This window comes from Rhipicephalus sanguineus, chromosome 9 (genome assembly GCF_013339695.2).
Source record: "Rhipicephalus sanguineus isolate Rsan-2018 chromosome 9, BIME_Rsan_1.4, whole genome shotgun sequence".
In the NCBI taxonomy this organism is placed as follows: domain Eukaryota; kingdom Metazoa; phylum Arthropoda; class Arachnida; order Ixodida; family Ixodidae; genus Rhipicephalus; species Rhipicephalus sanguineus.
In genome coordinates, this window is record NC_051184.2 from 79,701,013 (window position 1) to 79,722,730 (window position 21,718).

Sequence of the window (21,718 nt, forward strand, 5' to 3'; positions counted from 1 at the left end):
TGTCTCCAGTTATAAAGCAAATTGAGTGTATAGTCAGCACACAACGTGCACAACAGAAGGGAAGGTTCGAATGACAGCCGACTAAGACAGCGCCTGTATTTGACGGCATTGTGCGCTAGATGCTGAAATGCAATATACGTACATTTCCACGCTTACGCTATTTCATTTAAAACACCACGCCCTCTATTGCTTGTCTAGGAAAGTAGATAGCATGGTTGCCGTTAAGCGTTTCCATATTTATTTCTTTAGGAAAGTGGTGACCGAGTTACACCACTGCGCGCTCAGCTGTGAGAGAGCGGTTAGCTGTACCTTATAGAGCTGGGAAATGCTGAAAAGAGTGCTAGGAATGTCCATGGAGTCAAATATATTGGAGCGACAACTCTCTGGTCTTCAGCATCAGCAGTAACTGTGGCGCAAGTTTCTCACGTAATTTTTTTTATGAACTTACACGTTTAATATAAAAATATGAAAGCTATGGCAAGCAGCGCAGCTGTTTTCCGTTAGAAACACAAAACCTTAAGTAAAATTATAGAATATTACGGGCAGGCGCAGTTACAATAATGGAACTACCACCACAAACGCTGTCCGCTTGCGTCCGTGAGATCTTGCTTACTCAGAGCAGTAGGTGTAACGAAACGGCAGGTGGCGTTCAGGTGCTGAACAGCGAAGATTGCGCTGCGGGCCCACTCGCCTTGTGCTCTTCCTGTGAGCATTAGCCGACATATTACAACCTTAATGCGGGGTCATTCCAAATTAAAGGCCAGATGGAAGGTTTTAGATAAGAATGAAATCCGTAAATCTTGCCTTATTGAGAAAATGGGATCAAGTGAAGCTTGGCGAATTCGTGCCTAACATACTGCTCTTCTTTCTTTCTTTCTTCTTTCTTTCTTTCTTTCTTTCTTCCTTTCTTTCTTTCTTTCTTTATTCCTTTCTTTTTCTTCCTTTCTTTCTTTCTTTCTTTCTTGCTTGCTTGCTTGCTTGCTTGCTTGCTTGTTGCTTGCTTGCTTTCGCATTGGGCAATGCTTCCTTCTAACCGTCACGGTGGTCTACTGGTTACGGTGCTCGACTGCTGACCCGAAGGTCGTGTGATCGAATCCCGGCCGCGCAGCCGCACTTTCTATGGAGGCAAAAATGCTTGAGGCCCGTGTACTTAGATTTAGGTGCACGTGATAGAAAGCCAGGTGGGCGAAATTTTCAGAGCCTTGCACTACGGCGTCTCATAATCACATCGTGGTTATGACAGACGCCGAACAATTATTATTCAAAAAACGGTAGGAAGGGGAGGATGGAAGCTTGCGATGAAAAAAATACGTAAACAGGGGGTGGGGGCTCAAGCTTTCAGCAAACAGGGGGCTGAGCACCCACCGCTGTTTACGGGTTTTTTCATAACGATTATTATTAGACGTGGCGGCCATCCCCGGAACGCTGTTTTTGGACGGAATCAGCGTGGCGTCTTTCGTGTTATTTCCAGCGTTCGTCTGCCTCTGGAAGGACCCAACGAACGGACCATAACGCGATCAAGGAAACTCGGGTAAGGACAAACAGACAAATAACTTTAATGAAGTCCGGAGGTACTGGCCGGGGAGGACCCGCTAGGGCCTCCAGCTCGCCGCTGGGTGCTCCCAAGTCGGAATCGACAGGGCATCCCTCTCCGCTCTTTCACAGGCCCTCTGTACAGCCGTCGACTGGATCTTGAGTGCGGTTCTTGAGATGGCCCCTTTCCAGTCCTGTTCGCTAGCACGTGACGTATCCCGTATGGCAGGGCACTGCTAGAGCATATGTGCCAGAGTGCTGAACGCCTCCCCGCAGTCCGCGCACCAATGGATGAATAACTCGTTATTCCCGCTTAGGAAAACTCGCAAGGGGTATGACCTCGTCTGAAGCCTCCTAAGAGTGATCGCTTGCGATCTACATAGCCTTGGGTGTGGAGGCGGGAAGCGCCTGCGTTCCTCTCTATAGTGGGAGACGATCTTGTGAAAGGTTAATAAGAGGTATCTGTGCCCAAACGCCTCGGCATGCAATGACGCCTGGAATTCATTGTTTTTTCGAAGTCGGAATATTCTTGAAATGTGCAATTCCTGTTATCAACTTTACGCGTTTTCCAGCAGATCGCGTTTAGTACGCCAACACGAAATGCTTCAATGAAGCGCCCATAGGAAGTGTGCTGCTTCCCAGTTGCTTTTCGCATCTTCGGTAGAACGCATTCCTACGCTTCAGTTCAGCTCGCAGTGAACAAGCATCTGCGCGTAGCATACACGTGATAGTACTCGCTTTCGAACCGGGGGCAGCGGAGTTCGAACCCTAGCCTCGAAAGAAAATTTATTACCGCGGACGTGATTCATGCCGGCATCGACCAACATTTCAGTGACGTATTTCCGTCACTGAAATGCTCGTCATGATCCGCGACGACATATGCCGGTCACGCTATCCACTGCGCTGCGGTCTCACCCTCTGGAGGCTTTAAGAACACACCTTTTATATTGAGCACTTTCCTCTCAGTGTGCTCTTGGTAGGCTGGGCGCTGTCGCCCTGGGAGTGGTAAAGTGAAGCAATGTATCATGACTATGGCGCCCGCGATTAGCTCCTGCAATCCGTCGTTCCTTCGCGTCTGTCGCTTTTGGCGCATTTCCAATTGAAGAAGTGCAATTTTGTCAACGCCTCAACACACCACGAGGTTGTGACCTTAAGCCCAAGCGTTGACCTCGCTCATAGCTTGCATCCATACCAAAAATAGCTCTGCGACGCGCGCCTGCCTCGTCTGGCTATGGTGACTGGATAGCCTGGCTGTAACACCGCGTTCCCCGGTCGCGCCGAGAAAAATCGCGGCCGGGCTACAGGGGAGACAAGACGCGCGTTGCGCTTCCCTCTAGTCCGGCCGTGGTGTACGATAACTCTTTACCATGCCGCGGGATGAAGACCTTAGCCCAAATTTTGCGTCCAACCAGCGACACTCTTCTAGCTGTCACACCACTTTCTCCGGTTACGCTCTCACCGTTAACTACTAGATACAGCTACCACAAGGGTTTGCTTAATCATTCATCATGCTTGTGGATGATCGTCGGGATAAAGATGTACCAGCAAGCGTCAGCGTGGATGTATCCATGGTAAACGGTGCTATAGCTGCCAAACACCACTACACATTGTGCAAGCTCTCTTATATCACTGCACAGTAAACGTTCAGCAACTTCTCTAAGGACACGTTTTACTTTCGTGTTGTACCGATTCCTTAGACAGAGGGATCAACCATGCTTCTTTTTTGTTTTATTTATTATTTCTTTCGTGCGCGCCAGCTGTAGGTGAGGAGGGTTTGTTGGCGAGCAGGGTTTCTTAAACGCCACCACAACGAACTTGTCAGGCAGGTCAATACAAGCTTCGCTTCAAAATTCTGGAGCTTTTACCCTCTCGGGTAAACGAAGGCAAGCTAGCCTTGGCGCGTGCGCGCTTGACGTGTAGCTTCCTTCCGTCCTTCCTTCCTTCCTTCCTTCCTTCCTTCCTTCCTTTCTTTCCTTTCTTTTCTTCCTTCGTTCTTTCTTTCTTTCCTTTTTTCTTCTTTCTCATCAAGCAATGCTCCCTCCTGTCTCTCTCCTCCAAGTCGGGAATTGGACCCTCATCCATGTGGTTACACTACAGCATTCCACTTGCTACAGGCAACAACGACAGTCATGCGTTCATATTCAGGTAACAATGAAATGCGGCAACATGACGCAACTGATCTCGAGAGAAGACCAGATTAATGTATCAGAAGCAGCGAGTCTACCTCAAAAACACAATCGAGAGTGCATAATTTATTTTAAAACGGCCCATAGAAGTAGGCATGTCATCGCGCACTCTCGAGGGCCCCATTTCTGTGTGTTCGCCGGCACCGGGTTTTCCAAGTTCGACGCTGCCACGAAGATCTGTGAGTCATGACAAGCATCGCTTAAAAACAGCAACGTCGGTCGTAGTGGGCTGTCGTAAGTAAACAAAATCCTTTTCACTAGCTGCATGTACCTGAGGCGCGGCTTTGTGCGCGTTCTAGAAACGAGCGAACCTTCCTGCCCCACGCGATTCGTCGTCGAGGTTCGCGGAAACGTCCTGAACAGATCGCTCACCGTAGCTTCTTTCCGGGAAATAGTCTCGTTGCTTTACAGATTGGCCAGTGTCCTAGTTTCAGGGGTGAACGAAACAACGGGAGTTGTTCAAAAGGCTCGTTTCTTTGTTAAGCACAGTCAACTGAAAGCAACAGACAAGTAAGCCAAGGACAGCACAGGGCATGCTTATTTGTTGGTTTGAACTGTAGTGTAGTAATTAAGACATAAATTGAGATGTAGATTACCTGTAGTAAAGGAAATGAAGAAACACCCTTTGCGTTGGCGGTGATCAATCCCACAAACTGAGAAATACGCGTCCGATGCTCTACAATAGCTACAGCCATAGGCGGAGAGCACGGAGGGCGGGCTGGGGGGCTTGATCCTCAACCCCCCCCCCCCCGACTGCCTGATGGAGGGCAGAGCCCCCTTGGCGCCGGCCCAGGATATTTTTAAGAGCTTGGCTTATGCCCCCGTCTATTGACAGAATACTGTTGGCCGTCCTGTCTGGCAGCTATTTCACAGGAGGCTGTTTATGCCCGCTTCTTTTTCATTTCAAGCTTTTAAAGTTCGGCTCATGGGCCAATGTGACAAGTCAAATATTCAGTGAAAAAATGCCCCTCAAACGGATTTGTACATGAAGAATATGTTGTCTTGACGAACAACTGAAGCGACGACTTAATCTTTGACAAGTTAAAAAATTCACCGACGATTGCTTACTGTCTAATGCTAATTCTGAGCGCAGCTTCGTGTTCGGGCAAGGCCAGCTGTGCTTGCAGTTTTGACGATCCGTAGTTGTAGCAATATAAGATTCATTACATACTGCCACAGAAACTGCCAGCGCTCGAGTGCTACGCACTGTTCATTGCAGCCGTCGCGAACCAAGCGAAACGTTGACAGCCCCGTTTCGAGAAGCGAAGCCAACCGCAGTGCACGCGAAAGCAGTGCATGCGCACGAGCTCCGACCGAGGGGCCAACGCACGTGACGTGGGAAGAAAGCGAGAACAGAGGCCAGTGGCTCGTGATATCGGCAGACTCCGCCTTCGCTCTCTCTCGTCCTCATTCGCGCTATCGGAAACGCCGCCGACGCCAACGGCGACGACGCTCAACGCAGGAACTGTAAATGTCTTAAACCCCGTAGCAAATGGTTTTGATGACACAGGGATGCTAGAGAGAATACAAAGCGATCCCGACACATTCAGTCAGTGAATGCTTTCGCACAACTTACTCGCCAATAAAAAACGGCTCATTTCTTGGTTGTGTACAAATTGGTACTCTTGGACATGCACGCCTATAAAAGTGTCGAGAAAAGATGGTACGCATTTCTGATTTATCAGTAAAGGGTTTTACTACAAGTTCGAACACCAAGGAGCAGCTCAATCACTCGTCCAGAAAACAAGGTTTGGCGGAAAGATTCGTAATCGCAGCTTCGCATAAAGTGCAGTGATAGCAAATGGTATTTGTTACCATCTGAGAATTACTTTCGGCCACCTTGAACTGAATTCACTGGCGTGATTAAAGCTTCCCGTGCCAGCGTTAGCCCGCTCTCTCCTGTCTGGCGCATTTGTTAACAAAGTATATCATGTTTATAAAAAACATTCAGCAGTAGTGAAAAAGTACGCTTCGGCTCGGCAGAGTCAGCTGTGCTGCCACAGAAAGTTGTCACGAGGTATAAAACAAATTTAGTGTGTTTTGAAGATCCAGCATGCAAAACAGAATGGAAGGATCGAATGACAACCGACAATGACAGTGCCTGTATTCGACGATCTTGTGCGCTAGATGCTGAAATGGAATACACGGACATTGCCACGCTCGCACTATTATATTTAAAACACCACGCACTCTATTGCGCGACTGCGGCAATCCGCCCCGCTTCTCAGGAGATTAGAAAGTTTGTCATTAAGTGCTTCCCTATTTATTTATGAATGTGGTGGTTGATTAACAGCACTGCGCGCACTACTTTGGGAGAGCAGTAGGCCGACCCGTATAGAACGCGACTTCCACAGCGTGCGGAGCGTTCATAGAACCGAATGATTAGAAGCGACAACTGTCTGGTCTTCAGCTTGAGCAGTAAGTCTGACGCAAGTTTCTTACATAATCTTTTTCTGAAATTAAGCACTTAATATGGAAGTACTCTAAACTTTGGTAAGCAAGGCAGCTGTTTTCCGCAAGAAACGCAAAACCTTTAGATAAACTCTAGAGTGTTACGGCCACGCGCAGCTACAATGATGGGAGAACCACCACAAACGCCATCCGCTTGCGCCGGTGAGCTGTTGCTTACTCAGAGCAGTTGGCGTAAAGAAACGGCAGTTGGGGTTCAGGTGAAGAATAGCAAAGAGTGTGCTGCGGACCTGCTCCCTTTGTGCTCTTCTGTGAGCCTTAGCCGCCATATTACAAACTTAATAAGGGGTCATTCCAAAGTAATGGCGAGAGGGAAGGTTTGAAAAAGAATAAAATCAGTAAACCTTGCCCTATCGGGAAAAGGGGATCAAGCGAAGCTTGGCAAATGCGTGCCTAACATACTGCTCTTCTTTCTTTCTTTCTTTCTTTCTTTCTTTCTTTCTTTCTTTCTTTCTTTCTTTCCTGCTTTCTTTCTTTCTTTCTTTTCTTTCTTTCTTTCTTTCTTTCACATTGTGCAACACTTCCTCCTAACGTAAGCGTTAGTTTTTATTAGAGGTGACAGCCGCCACGGTGGTCTAGTTGTTGCGGTGCTCGACTGCTGACCCGAAGGTCGCGGGATCGTATCCCGGCCACGCATCCGCATTTTTGATGGAGGCGAAAATCCTTGAAGCTCGTGTACTTAGATTTAGGTGCACGTTAAAGAACGGCAGGTGGGCCAAATTTCCGGAGCCCTGCCCTACGGCGTCTCTCATAATCACATCGTGGTTTGTGGACGTTAAGGCCCAACAGTTATTATTAGTAGAGGTGGCAGCCGTCCCCGGAACGCTGGTTTTCGACTGACTGAGCATGGCGTCTTTCATGTTCTTTCCACCGTTCGTCAGCCTCTAGAACGGGCCCAACGAAAGGACCATCATGCGATCAGAGAAATGCGGGTAAGGAATTCAATATTTTGTTTTAGGGGCGAAGCTCCTTAAAGCGGCGCCCGTTCGTCCCTCGTAGTGCGTAACCAGTCGTAACGCTAGTACCAGATCTTGACCTCCAAGGTGGTGCCGGTGGGAGATTTCTCCTGTGCGTTGTTGAACAATAAAAAATTCGCAGCGTGCGCGTTAACTAAAAGCCGAATTCTTCTGTCTCTCATTCCCCGTTAGCAGCCATTGGCATGCTCCAGTAGGAAACGTTAGTAGAAGTAGAAGTGTAAGTGGTAGCTAAAAGCCGACTTCTTCTGTCCCTCATTCCCATTAGCAGCCATTGTTTACCTCCAAGGTAGTGCCTGTTGAGATTTCTCCTGTGCGTGAATAAACAATAAAAATTTTGTTCAAAACGCCGTTGATTGATGAAATAAACCAACGAAAGACGCCATATGTTTACTAAAAGCAAAACGAAAAGACGCCAGATGTTTCTAAAGCAAAACGAAAAGACACCAGCTGCTTAACGAAAGACGCCAGATGTTTTCTAAAGGAATGGTTTTCTAGACAATGAAAATTCACAGCGTACATGTAAAATTAAAGTGAGCTGCAAGTCGTCATAACTCTCATCGAACCTTTAGTATAATCGCGCCCCATCTCACGTCGGTGATGATGTACTGGGCAGAATTCACGGAAGATTCACGGTTTACCGATGAACCTCCGCAGCTTCGCCCACTCATCATCAATCACTCCGAGGATATGCTCTAATTTTTCTCGAAGTTGGAAGGTTCTTGAAATGTGCAAATCCTGATATCATCTTTACACGTTTACAAACAGATTGCTTTTAGTCCGCCAACACGATATACATTAATGAAGCGCCCACAGGAAGGTTCCTGCTTCCCAGTTGTTTTAAGTACGAAGCATTTCTTAGCGAACCTCAGGCACTTTGGCCGTTTCTATCTATCTATCTATCTATCTATCTATCTATCTATCTATCTATCTATCTATCTATCTATCTATCTATCTATCTATCTAGCCGCTTACGTCTGGGCGCTCTCCTGGTCGTCTCCAGAACTTTTAATATACCAAAATTGGCATAGCAGGGGATCAGTGTATGACGAATACGATTCACTGGTCATGACATCAATAACGAAGAATACCTGTCGCGTACGTCATGAAACGCTTTCTCTCAGTCACGTGTGGCACATACCCGCATGTCAGAGTTCATGTTATGCGGGTATGTGCCACAGGTGACACAGAGTCTCAGCCAACACATTTACCGCGAACACACGCATTGACACGCAAGGAAAGTGATAATAATAATAATTGTTGGGTTTTCATGCCCCAAAACCACGATATGATTATGAGATACGTCGTAGCGAAGGGATCCGCAAATTTTGACCATCTGGTATTCTTTAACGTGTACCGAGATCGCACAGTACACGGGCATCTAGCATTTTGCCTCCATCTAAATTCGACCGCTGTGGCAGGAATCGAGCCCTCGACCTTCGCGTCAGCAGCCGAGCACCGTAACCGCTACACCACCGCGGTGGACGCAAGGAAAGTAACGAAGCTGAAGACAGAACACCCCTCGAAGACGCTCAGCTACAATCCACTCGTAAACGTGGTCCGCAACGTGGACCACGTGGATTACGCAAAAACCGGGGTCAGTGCTTCCTAGAATATGTCTGCCGATAGAAGCAGGCCTCTCGTCATTACCGCTGACTTCAACATTGATTTATCAAGACCCAACAACGCCTGGTCGTTATAGTACGTGTCAGGGGCGTAGCCAAGGGGGGGTTCAACCCCCCCCCCCCGAAATTTTTCAATTTTGTTTGCGTATATAGGCACGCACTCATACAAACGCACGCACGAACATACATAAAGTATGGTTCAACCCCACGAAAAAAAATTCTTGCTACGCCCCTGCTACGTGCAGTACGGCTTTAGATGTGGACAGAGCATCAAAAGACCTCGCTGCCACGTCCAGGACAGGAGGCATCATAAATTATTTCATCGTAAGATGCATCCAGGATTTCGATCACCTGTGCTATATGTACATCTCGCACTTCACTACACTTAACCCCTCGTAGCGCGATCACGAACGGATCTGATTAACAAGACCGATCCAGCTGCTGGTGCTCACTGATCGCGGTGATTATGACAATGTTCAAAAACTGTCAAGAACCCCTTGTACACATACACACGGATTCGTGAAACGTGCGCTCGTTCTCCGTCATAACGAATAGGTATAAGCATAACAACTGTGACGCAACTGTAACAACTGCAACTGTGACTGTAACATACGTGCAGTGCGCCTGCGTGTGCCACTCGACTGTACATATCTAGGGAAACTTTCCTGAGTGAAGCTTAGTTACGAGTAACGCCTGTCCTGTGCATCTGTGTTCCGTCTATGTCCTGTTCGGATTCGCGCTATTCAGTATTGAAAAATACATGGGTGTTATCAATACCACGTCTGGTGTTGATAACACCCATGTTGTTGTTGGCACCGTTACGCAACTGTAAACAACTGGTTATATAATACATAGGCGAGTCTTCAACATATGAGTGTCGTATACCACTTCCACATTTCTCTAGCGTTATTCGGTAACGTTTCGCTCAATGTGAAAAATTACGCCACAGTCACCATCCCGCCCATGATTCGCACAGCATCGATTCCCACGGTATGTGGGATCTGCCGAGTTTTTTTCATCTTCGGTAGAACGCATTCGTAGCTTCAGTTCAGCTCGCATTGAACAAGCATGTTTTATTCAATTGTATGGACAGTATCAACGGGTTTTGGCCGTCACCATTGCCGTCGCCATCATGTCATTCCGGTATGAAGATCAAATTGATAAGATCCCCCCGCGCATTGTATGTTCTACCGCGGGTAAAAGCGCGCTAGTGGGGCCGACGAACGCGGCCGAAGCAGAGGTCAAACGAGCCGGTCTATTTCCGTCGCTCGCAGGGTGCATGCGATAACATCACCCCGCTCGGGAGGCCTGCCGTCGAAGGAGACAGGAACCGCCCCGACCGTCTTTAACGACCATGAAAAAAGACGCGAGGTGAGGGGCGGGGGGGGGGGGGTGAGTTGTCGCGCGAGCAGCCACATTGAACTTTGAATCTAAGGGCGCTGGCGCGCGCGCTATGTTGAAAGCCATCACAGCGGGCGGCTCGTATACCCTTCTACGTGCTGCGCTCTCGACGCGAAGTAATTATGCGGAGAGCATCTCTGCCTGGAGCGGCCGTATTGTCTTACACCAGCGTTCTGTAGTTACGCGAAATCGGATACAAAACAGTTAGCTGCGCGCCTCACTTCGTGTAACACTACAATTTGTTGCTATTGCATTCATTGCATTGCTCTTGCGGTGAAACTGACTTTTTGCAGCTTCGGTAGGACGCATTCGTATGCTTCAGTTCAGCTCACAATGAAGAAGCATATGCACGTGGCCTAATGGTCAAGGCACTCTCTTTGTAGGCGGGAGGACCGAGGTTCGAACGCCAGCCGCCGGAATGAAAATTTATTTCGTTTCATTTATGATTTCTTTGATGCGCGCCATCTGTAACTGAGGAGGCTTGTTGGTGAGTATGATATTTTGAACACCGCCATCACAAACTTACCAGGTCGGTCAGTACAAGTGTCGCTTGAAAATTCTGGAGATTTTACCCTATCGGGTAAATGAAGGCAAGCAATGCTTGGCGCGTGCGCGCTTGACGTAAAACTCCCTTACTTTCTTTCTTTCTCAAAGCGCAATGCTCCCTCGTGTCTCCTTCCTCCAAGTCTTGGCTTGAACTTGGCTGTAGCGGGGTTGAACCATGGCTAGGTGACGCCGGTTGTTTATGTGTTGCTTCTGAGTCTTTGTTAGGCTTTAGCTAGGTGATGCTAGTTTGTTTATACGTTGATTCTCAGCGCAGAGAGGTTCGACTTAAACCACATACAGACACAGACACGACACGGGCACGTCGTCGTTGGCGTACGCCTTCCATCGCTTCGGGGTCTTCTCGTAGCCGCAGTTGCCTTTCCCGCTCCCAAGTATTCGCTCGTTGGACGTACTCGGGGTCTTCGGCCCAAGCCGCCGCATCGCAGCCTTTTGTTGGGTTTACTGTTGCCCTTTTTTATTGAAATACAAAATAAATGGAGGAGTTGTTGTCACCATTGCTTGGTGACGGCTACCCCTTTCCACATAGTTGTTAGGATAAAAAATAAGAAAGAAAAATTATATATATATATATATATATATATATATATATATATATATATATATATATATATATATATATATATATATATATATATATATATATATATATATATATATACACACAGTCCTACAAGTTCAAGAACTCAGTAGCCATCGCAAATATTAGGTGTCATCAAAAAATCACACCATCTCCCGCTAAAGGGGACCATGAGGCGATGCGAAGCAGTGTTTCCGCATGTAGAGCCCGCGATTCAGAGGTGGAGTGGTGAGGGGGAGATGGGAAGTGGAGAGGGAGAAAGGAGAGGGGGAGGGGAAAGGGGAGAGGTGATGTGGAGAGGGGGGGAGGGGAGAGGGAAAGGGGGGAGGGGAAAGGGGGGGTGGAGAGGGGAAGTGGAGAAGGTTTGCGCATGCGCAGTAAGGGTGGTCACGCCGCACACCACCACCACCGGATCGAACTCCGCTATCAGATGCTTCACATCTAAAAAACGCTGGAGCACTTTCATTGCTTTACGGTTTATCCTAGTCGGTCATGGGCCTAGTATTTTCGCTCTTCCGTTTTAGTGGAAGTTGTGTGTAGTGGTATCTATGTAATTTCTGCGGCACATACCCGTTTATGATGATGATAGTTTTCTGATAGGCCACACAAATTCCTGAGGCACTTACCCGTTTCTTGGGGTAAGTGTGTCCTTAGGCATAGTAATTGCTGGTCTTCGTCATTTTTAGTGGACCAGTGGTGAGTGTTGGGATTTACGGAATTTCAGTGGCGCGTACCCTTTTATGATGACGATAGTTTTTTTTGGTACGGGGTAAAGAAGGACCGTTTTGCTAAACAGCTTTGCTGTTAAAACCGATTGAAATAATGCTTTTCTTTAGTCTTTGTAATCAACAAGGCTTCACTTTCGAGGTCCACGCGCAGCAGCGTTGTGAAAACGTGTGCGCTTAGGCTACGCAGAGGTGCCTATCCGTCCGCAGAAATAAGTCGCCAGGCATAAAAAAGTGATGAACCATATAGAGTGTTTTCAGCACCTATGACACAACACCAAGCACGAAGTGACAATGGACAAAGACGGGCGCTGTTTTCGTCGGTTTTCTTTCTGTACTTTTATTGTGCGCTAGACGCTAAAATGGGATATAGCGACGTTACATATCTTACAGGTATGGTATTTCATTAATATACTATGCAGTCTATTACGGATCTGCGATAAGCAGCCTTGCTAAGCTGGAAAAATTAAGTAGTACTTTTGCCATTAAACGTTTCTGTTTTTTATCTCTTTTACGACGATCTAAAGCATGCTTAACACTCGGAGCGCAGTGAGCTGTCCCGGACGTTGTTGTACTTTCGGCACGAGGAGCGCGCCTAGCGTCAATGGAGCCGAATTAACAGGGGCGACAAAATACAGGTCCCCCATTTCAGCAGTAACTGTGGCGCGAGTTTGCTGGATAACTTTATGCTTAGATTATGCGTTCAAATTCAAAGTCCGCTCAATTCTCACAAGCAACGAAGCTGTTTTCCGCAAGGAACGCGACACCTTATATAAAACTCTCGATTTTTACGAGCAGGTGCCGCGACAAACCTGGACTACCACTACAAACGCTGCCGGCTTTCACACGGGCCTGCTACTAAATCTGGGCAGTTGGGCTACGGAAACGTAATGTGGGGTTTAGGTGATTAATTGCCTAGGTTGCGCTGTAGAAGCGCGCGCCTTTGGTTGTTTTAGATGCGAAGTATGTTAAGGCTGAGCTCAATCCGGTGGTGGTGGTGGTGGTGTGCGGCGTGACCGCCCTTACTGCGCATGCGCATACCCTCTCCACACACCTCCTCTCCACTCCCCCTCCCCCTCTCCACATACCCTCTCCCCTCCCCCTTTCCACTCTTCCTCTGAAACGCGGGCTAGACATGCCGAAATTCTCTCCTGCGCAACGCCGCGTGAGCTCGAGTGCATGCGCGTCCCCTCCCCTTCCCTCTCCTCTCCTACGCTGCCCCCCTCTCGCCCGCCTGTCGACCGCGTTCCCCGCTCGCCCTGTGAGAATTAACGGCCAGGCTAGATGGAAGATACGACGCGCGTAGCGTCCCTCTTCGCGTTCCACGACGCGAGGTCGGTAGCATGCCCAATGAACGCCAACGGAACGCGATCGTGCAAGTGCTCCGGCTTCGCATCGCCTTATGGTCCCCTTTAGCGGGAGATGGTGTAATTTTTCTGAGAGCCTCAGCTTGAGGCCAACGGCCCCGAAGTCATGGTTCAAATCCCAAATATGAGTACTTTAATGTGGGGCTAATCTAAGTTGAAGACATGTAGTAGTACTTTGTAGTCGTACTTTATCCACAGTAAGCAGGATACAGAGCTCACTGAAGGGGCAAGGGCGAAAGGCAAACAGCCTTACAGAGGCCCCTGTCCCTCAGCAGTACGTGGCAGTGCATAAGCGTCGGCATCAACACAGCCAAATATATATATATATATATATATATATATATATATATATATATATATATATATATATATATATATATATATATATATATATATATATATAGACACAAGAGACACAACTATGCGCTTATTGCTCATAAGCCCTGGCGAAAACCGGCCCACCGGTCGAAATCGTTGGCACATAAAGTTAAGATAACTGCTTAGTTGTGTCTCTTTTCTATATATATATATATATATATATATAATTGTAACCAACAAATACAGTGCCGGCTCCTAATATGACTATTTTTTAGGGCGAACCGGTGCCCGTCAACTCAAGACACAACTTTTCGCAAGGATGTCCCACGCTACCTAGTCCGAACCTCGTCTGCTTCTTCACACATGTAGTCTCGCGCCGCCCATTCCATGAGCCGCCAGTCTTCTTCATCAGCGCGTGGTGTCGTTGCACGCGCAATCGGGCGTTGTACTGCCCGCTTTGCGTGCCAGTTGTGTGGCGGAGTTCATAAAACGCCAGGCCTGTGCTGAACCATTCGCTGAACCCGCAGCACAGACACAGCGAAAGCTGGAAGAGCGGCGTTTCTAGATCCCGTTAAGCTCTCTTGGGGCTACAAGTACACTAGAAAGGTACCCACTACGCCATAAATCACAATTTTTGTGAAGTTGGGAAGCACCTACTAAGCCATTATTCGTCATTCTGCGGAGAAGCGAGGCACCAGCTACACGTCTGTAAGGCATTATGTGTACTTTGTTGAGGCGACGACAGATGACGATGAAGAATTATGGCTCAGCCCTTTGTAATGGGTTGGAATCTTTAAACGGCCCACCAGTTATGTAATTTGCATTGGGTGACGCCCGGTCGCTATTTCCCTCTCCCGTCATGCTGTATAACATACGTTGACGTGGGAGAGAGACAGGGGGGATGGGGGGCGAAGAAGTTTACTGAAACCCCGAGGAAATGGATCATGCGCTTATGGGCTTCCTTGGCAACCAATACAAGTGCACTTGCGAGGAACCCACTACGCTATGAATCATTGTAATTTTTGAGAAGTAGGACAGCAGGGACTGTGCCATTTTTCGTCATTCTACGGAGAGCGTTGGTACCTGCTAAACGCATGTAAGGCATTATGCGCACTTTGTTGATGCTGTGCCTGATGACGATGAAGAATTATGGCAGAGCCCTTTGAATGGGTTGGAAGCATTCTACAACCTACTCGTTGCGCAATTCGCATTGTGTGACGCCTGGTTACAGAATTCGCGTTGTGCGACGCTTGGTGCTTCTTCTACCACGCTATATTGCATATGCTAATGTGGTTCCTTCCCGACATGAAGCCTGTATAGGACCTTTTTGCAAAGCAGTTTCAAGCACCGGCATGGCTCAGAGGTTGAATACTGGGCTCCCACGCAGAGGGCCCAGGTTCGAATCTCGTTCCATTCTGGAATTTTTTTCTTATTTCGTTTTTTTTTCTTATTTCGAGCGATACTGGTTACGGACACCGGCGGCGGCGGCGGCGGCGGACAACCACGGTGCCAAAAACGGCCGTTGAAATGATCTAATGACAGCTTTCGCTGTAAAACGGCCGGTAAAATGATCTCATAACAGCTTTCGCTGTAAAAGCAGGAAGCAGCGTGCTACTTCAAAGGGTGTCGAATAACTTGTGGCATTTATCGCCCTCCTGAAACGCATCGTCCCGATGCGTACAGACGGTCAACAGCTTTGAGAGTATACATTTGATCTGGTGTTTGAGCCCATGTACCAATTCTATCGTTCAGTGCCATTCGTAGTACTGTTTCATTCGTGCTGCATGTACGACTTCTGGATGATTCGTGCGTGGTGTCGAGCACACTTGATCTTCAGGGATTACCTCGTAATTTAAGAGACTTAACCTGCGAAGCACTTTGTAAGGGCCGAAAGAGCGCCGCATCAGCTTTTCAGCTAGGTCACGTACACGTACAGGCGTCCACACCCACACTCTTCTCCAGTGTTGTACTGTACATCTCTTCTCCTTAGATTATAGCGATTTGCGTCGACGCCTTGCTGTTGAATGATGCGGTGCCTTGCCAACTTTCGTGCTTCTTCTGCCCTATCTATGTATTCGCTGATGTCAGGGTCATCCTCATTCGAATTGTTGACAGGTATCATCGCGTCTAAGGGCGTTGTTGCCGTTTGACCGTAAACAAGTTGGAATGGTGTGAAGTGTGTCGTCTCTTGTATTGCGGTATTGTATGCAAATTTAGCATACGGCAAAATACTGTCCCATGTCCGATGTTCGACGTCCACATACATGGCAATCAAGTCAGCGAGCGTTCTATTGAGCCTTTCAGTTAAGCCGTTTGTTTGCGGATGGTATGCCGTAGTTTTTCTGTGGTCGGTATGCGTTAGGTTCCTTACAGACTGCTTCAAGCGGATAGTAAACGCTGTTCCTTTGTCAGTTACGACAACCTTAGGTGCGCCATGTCGTAGTACTATCTGAGTGACGAAAAACTGCGCTACCTCATTCGCGGTTCCTTTTGCGAGAGTCGACGTCTCGGCATATCGGGTCATATACAGTCTGTTGCTACAACGATCCATCGCTTTCCCGATGATGACACAAGAGATGATCCAAGTAAATCCATTCCCACCTGCTCAAATGGCCCTTTAGGTGGCTCTATCGGTTTCAACGGACCCGCCGGTTGCAGTGGTGGTATTTTGCGTGTTTGGCAATCTCGGCATGAGTTGACATGATGCTGTACAGAATACATTAATTTCGGCCAATAATATCTTTGGCCGATTCTTTCCACAGTCCGACTAATACCCATATGACCAGCCGATGGGTCATCATGACACGCTTCTAAGATTTCCGCTCGCAGTGATGATGGTATCAGTTCTGATCGCTTGAAACGGTCTCCCGCATAGGCAGGATACAAAGCCAGGGGGGCCCGGCCCCCTCTCCATTTTTTAAGGAGGGACCCAGCCTCCCCCCCCCCCTTGCCAGGTCAACGGCAGCTGTGCAGCGCGCATTGCATAAGCGCAGGAGCTCAATTATTTTACCAGTAGTGATTTGTGCCATAGCTGCGCAGTTTTCCGAATAATGATTTAATCGCGACCATTCGGTTAACGTAGCGTCACAAAACAGAAAAAAACACACATCGTCGTAGAACTAAATGCAATTCCCTGAGATACTGCACACCACAGGTTACTACCCTTTTCGAATAATCTCCTTTGCACAGCTCAGGTGCCTATTTCACGAGGCACCTGAGCGTGGAGCTACCTCATCGTGAATTATTGAAAGCTCACCTTGTTCTTAGTAGATTAACAGTAAATTTTATTTCCTTTAGTTGTGCGTTACGAGTCTGGTATAATGCCAAAGACACATGCATTTCGCCCACTTTTTTATGCAAGTAGGTGTGAAAGAAATAAAGCGTTATCGTGACTGAGGTTCTCAATTCAGGGAGTCAACTAAGGTATGTTCTGCGTTGCAGCTAGAGCTATCTGCTTTCACCTCACATTTCTTTATTACTTTACATCCCGAGTTATTTTTGAAAAGTCGTATCCAAAATGCCAATTTTTTTAGTGCTTGATTTCATCGACAAAATGCCGAAAATACGCTTATAATAGTACATTTATTTTTATAACCTTCATAAGCATTTGTTCCGTTCTATAGACAGTTGGCTTCGCTAACTGTCCGTAACACATCAGTGGCCTGTCAGAATGGCTACTATATATATATATATATATATATATATATATATATATATATATATATATATATATAGAGTATATATATATATATATATATATATGTATGTATATATATATATATATATATATATATATATATATATATATATATATATATTTCTCTCTATCGTTGTTTCATTTCCGTTTCCCACCCCTTAGCTGTACTATACCATAAAAGGCTATGCTATGTTCTGCCATTGTGTCTGGATAGCCGAGTGCTTACGTTGCCCGCCTTCGGAGCGTTGGTACGCGGGGTAGAATCCCGCCTTGTCAAGAAGTTTTTTTCGCCAAGCATTTCTCTCTTTGTATCTCTTGCATTCTCTCTCTCTCTTTCTTGCTCTATCTCTGTACTCGTTTTCTCACCCATCAAAGCAATTGCATCCTACGCGAGACAATTCGGCGCACGTGTTCTGGAATCGAAGCAGAAGGTGAAGAGCAAGAATGGGACATAAGTAGCGGGTGCCGGTTCAGGATTATACTAATTACCTGTCGACGTGAAACAGCATAGCGAAAAGCTTAACAGCTCGGAGGATTTCAGAGCTGAAAAAATTCGGCAGATCCCACGTACCATGGGAGTCGATGTTATGCGAAGCATGCGGCTGGTAGGTGACTGTCGCGTAACCTTTTTTTACTGAGCGACACGTTACAAAATGACGCGAAAGATTTGTATAAATTTTATTCGCACATTTATATATGTTGAAGAGCCGCATATGTGTTATATAACCAGTTGTTTACGGTTGGGTAACGCTGCCAATGGCAACGTGGGTATTACCAACACCAGAAGCGGTAAGCTGTTATGTAGTGCTTATACGTGTCCCAAGAACGCACGCACGTTTCAGGAACCCGTGTGCATGTGTGCAAGAAGTTCTTGACAGTTCTTGAACAAAGGCATCACCGTGATCAGTGAGCACCAGCAGCTGGTCACGACTTGTTATAGGATCCGGTCGTGATCGTGGTGACGAGGGGTCCATGTGTAGTGAAGTATGTGGTACAGTTGAGCTGTTGGAATTCGTGGATGCCTCGGTCATTTCGTCGACAAATTGTCTGTCGACAGAGTCGGCGACATGTCGGAACCTGAAGCCACCCTTCGCGTTGGTGAGGTATAGGCCGTCGAGGCTGGTAGGCCTGGATAGTGCTACGTAGGCCAACATCAGTGGATGGTGTTTGTCGTATTTGTAAACTACCTGGGCCTATGTGGCCTACGTAGCCTAGTCTACAAACGGCTGTCAATCAATCTGGCATCATCCTCAGTCATCATGAGGCCATCGCCCAGCCTCGTAAGAAATGAAGAGGACACTGCGTCGTCCTGGCGGATGAAGTGCACTTTACGGTGCGGTGATATGGATATCATATGTAACTTTCGTTAATGTATTCCCCCGGGGTGGAGCAATGCTTCAATATAGCTTGCTGAATCATAGGAATAAAAACGTAATGTATTAGACTGCTATAAAAGCGGACCCAGCACTAGAACCACAGACGTTAATCGGATATGACGCCTGTATCGCAGGAGTACGTATCGTAGGAGTATCATGTAGTGTTTATTGCTTTCTTGCAAAATTAGATAGCCAGCACCAGAACCACAATTGACGTTGCACCGCTATTACGCCTGCGTAGGCTGTTTTTCCAAACTAATTTATAGACCTGGCGTGGCTCAATGGTAGAATACCTGATTGCCACGCAGAGTGCTTGGGTTCGATTCCTGCTGGGGTCCTAATTTTCATTCTTTCCATTTGTTGAGTCAACACTGCCGATGTTGGTTTTCCTTAACGCTCTAGCATTTAAGTTCACAATGTCTGTTCTCGCCGTTCCTGGGTAGATATAAGCTCTCAGTCACCTGTGGCGCATACCCGTACACCGCGGCCCGTGGTAAACGGGTATGTGCCACACGCGTCTAGTGGAAAGGGTTTGACGACGTACGCGACAAGATTTTAACGTTATTCATGTCATGACCCGGCAGTCGTATTCGTCAAATCCTCTTACCCTCCCATGCAAATTTTGGTCTACACCAAGTTAAGGAGGCGATCATGAGAGCACCCAGACGTAGGCGGCTAGATAGATAGATAGATAGATAGATAGATACGTAGATAGAAACGCTCAAAGTGCCAGAGGTTCGCTAAGAAATGCTTCGCATTTAAAAATCCTTGAACCGGGAATGTCACTGGAGCCAACGTTTCGAAAAGTGGACTTGCCTTCCTCAAGGTAGCAACTGTAAGTGTGCTACAGTACCTTTGTTGCGTATGAATTGAAGCGCCGTTTTGTGGTACTCGTTTTCATGTACCCAACGATCGCAGCTGGTCGTGAGACGATGGTAGAGGAAGGTTTGCAGTAGAAGACGAGAGCGTTCCGCCTGCAAGCCTGGATAGGTGGGCATCTGCTTCTGGCACTGCAAGAAGGTCGTGTCGCTCCCAGTGGTAAGGGCTGCCATGTCACAGCATGTGGGATCATTGGTGAAAGGTCAACGATCCATAATAATTATTTCCGGTCGGGAATGCGAATGAGAAAGAAATATTAAGGTTCGCGAAACAAAGAATTTTGCTGTCCTCCATTACTCGAACAAACAGACGAACGAAAAGAGAGTTTTTAAATAAAAACTCAACACAACAGATATATTCCAAAACACCCACGTTTTAGTTTATTTTATTTTTCATTTCTTTATTCATACATCCTTAAAGTTATCGTCTAAAGAATGTTTGCGCGAATTTTGTCGTTTTATTCGTGCGGCGCATCCATGTGGGTTTTGTGCGTCCTCCACAGTAGACTCAGTCGCAGATTTGATCACAGCTGCCGAAGCCGTGCGACGATGGGAGCGAGCTGCTGCTGAGGTCTGACCGCTGGTGGCTGCGGCGACGGAAACAGTCGGCGGAAGAGTTCCTGAAGACTAAGAGTGTTGTTCAGGGCACGCTGCTGGAGCAGAGCCTGCTGGTTGGCCGCATCCGCGCCAGCAAAGAGCGGAGGAAAGGCACCACCATTTCTTCCGCGAAATGCTGCAGGCGGCCCAAGCGGCACCTGTAATGAGTACACGGGTGTCCAAATAGACCAACTCACAGGGCTAAGTTCCTCTACTGTTGCAATATTGTAAATGATGAAAAGGTCATTCAATAGGGAATGTCGCTAGAGGCAACGTTTCCTCAAGTGGGCTAGTCTTCACCAACGCAGCAAATGTCTTCGTTCACTTGTGGAAACGTTGGCACCAGTGACATTTCACGTTCAAGAATATTTTCATTATGTCGCTGGTGCCAACATTTCGACAAGTGAACTCGTCTTCATCGCGGTTTGGTGACATGAACGTTGCATATGTAGGACCCGACGCCGGTCAAACTAGCAAACATTTGTTTGAGGTCATCCTTCTATAACTGGGAGACTGTTTCGTTTCAGAGCTTGCCATAAAATGCACCATGAGATTGTTTAGGCTTTCAGAGAGCTTCGGAGGAAGATATACGTCGGAAATTATGCTAAGACTAGTAGCGTTATTTTTGAAGTGATGGTTCCTTTTTTGTTGCCTACTTTCGCAGGCGTGAGCTTTTGTCTACCACATTGTACTTAGTGGGAAGGGTCAGGAGGCACATAGTATCGAAAAAAAATTTTGCAGTGTTGTCGGTCAAACTACCAGTTCGGTCAAACTAGCAGGTCGGCTAAGCCAGGATAACGTAGCGCTAGCAAAGGTACAGCTAATCGTTGTTAGCTTTCATATTGTCTAGGATTAGCTTGATTATCATGCTAACCTACTCCAATGACACACACATGGTATACATATTATGTGACACATGTATATTTATTTTGCCAGGCAACTACTTCGGGATCCCATGAGTTAAGCTTCTTCTCCGCTTTTCTGCGCCGTTGAGCAGCATTTGCGCTCTTCTTCTCCATGGCTAAACCACACTGGCAAACGCCAGTCAGTGGCGCTATCAAGCGGCTCCAGCGCAGCGCCAGACGGCGACTGCACAGCGAAGGCGAATAACTGCGTGCGCGCCGGCGCCAGTACGTCTACCTCGGCTACGACGTCACTCCTCTGGAAAGCGCAGATCGGCGGCAGCGAGTCGTGCGCGGCAGCGGCGGAGTGCGCGAGAGGTGCCGGCTCCGATGCGCTAGCTGTGTGACATCACTGATCCTCGCGCATGCGCCGAACGGCTCTTGAGGAGCCACGCGAAACTGACTCGGCTAGGCCAGTGTAGCTAACGCTACAAAAACAGCTGCGCAAACATTCACGTCTCTATTGAGTGGAAAGATGGCCAGCTAGGCACAAGCGTAGCCAGCATAGCGATAGGCTCTCAGCATG

General features: G+C 47.4%; 1 protein-coding gene across 1 annotated transcript in view; it reads right to left on the minus strand.

The window, feature by feature from the left end:
• LOC125759945 (uncharacterized) overlaps positions 1–19,867 on the minus strand; it is a 35,034-nt gene extending 15,167 nt beyond the window's left edge. The window contains exon 1 of the mRNA XM_049419473.1: positions 19,669–19,867. Coding sequence (XP_049275430.1) covers positions 19,669–19,867 — 199 coding nt within the window. The remainder of the gene's footprint in view (positions 1–19,668) is intronic.
• Between the last annotated feature and the right edge of the window lie 1,851 nt (positions 19,868–21,718).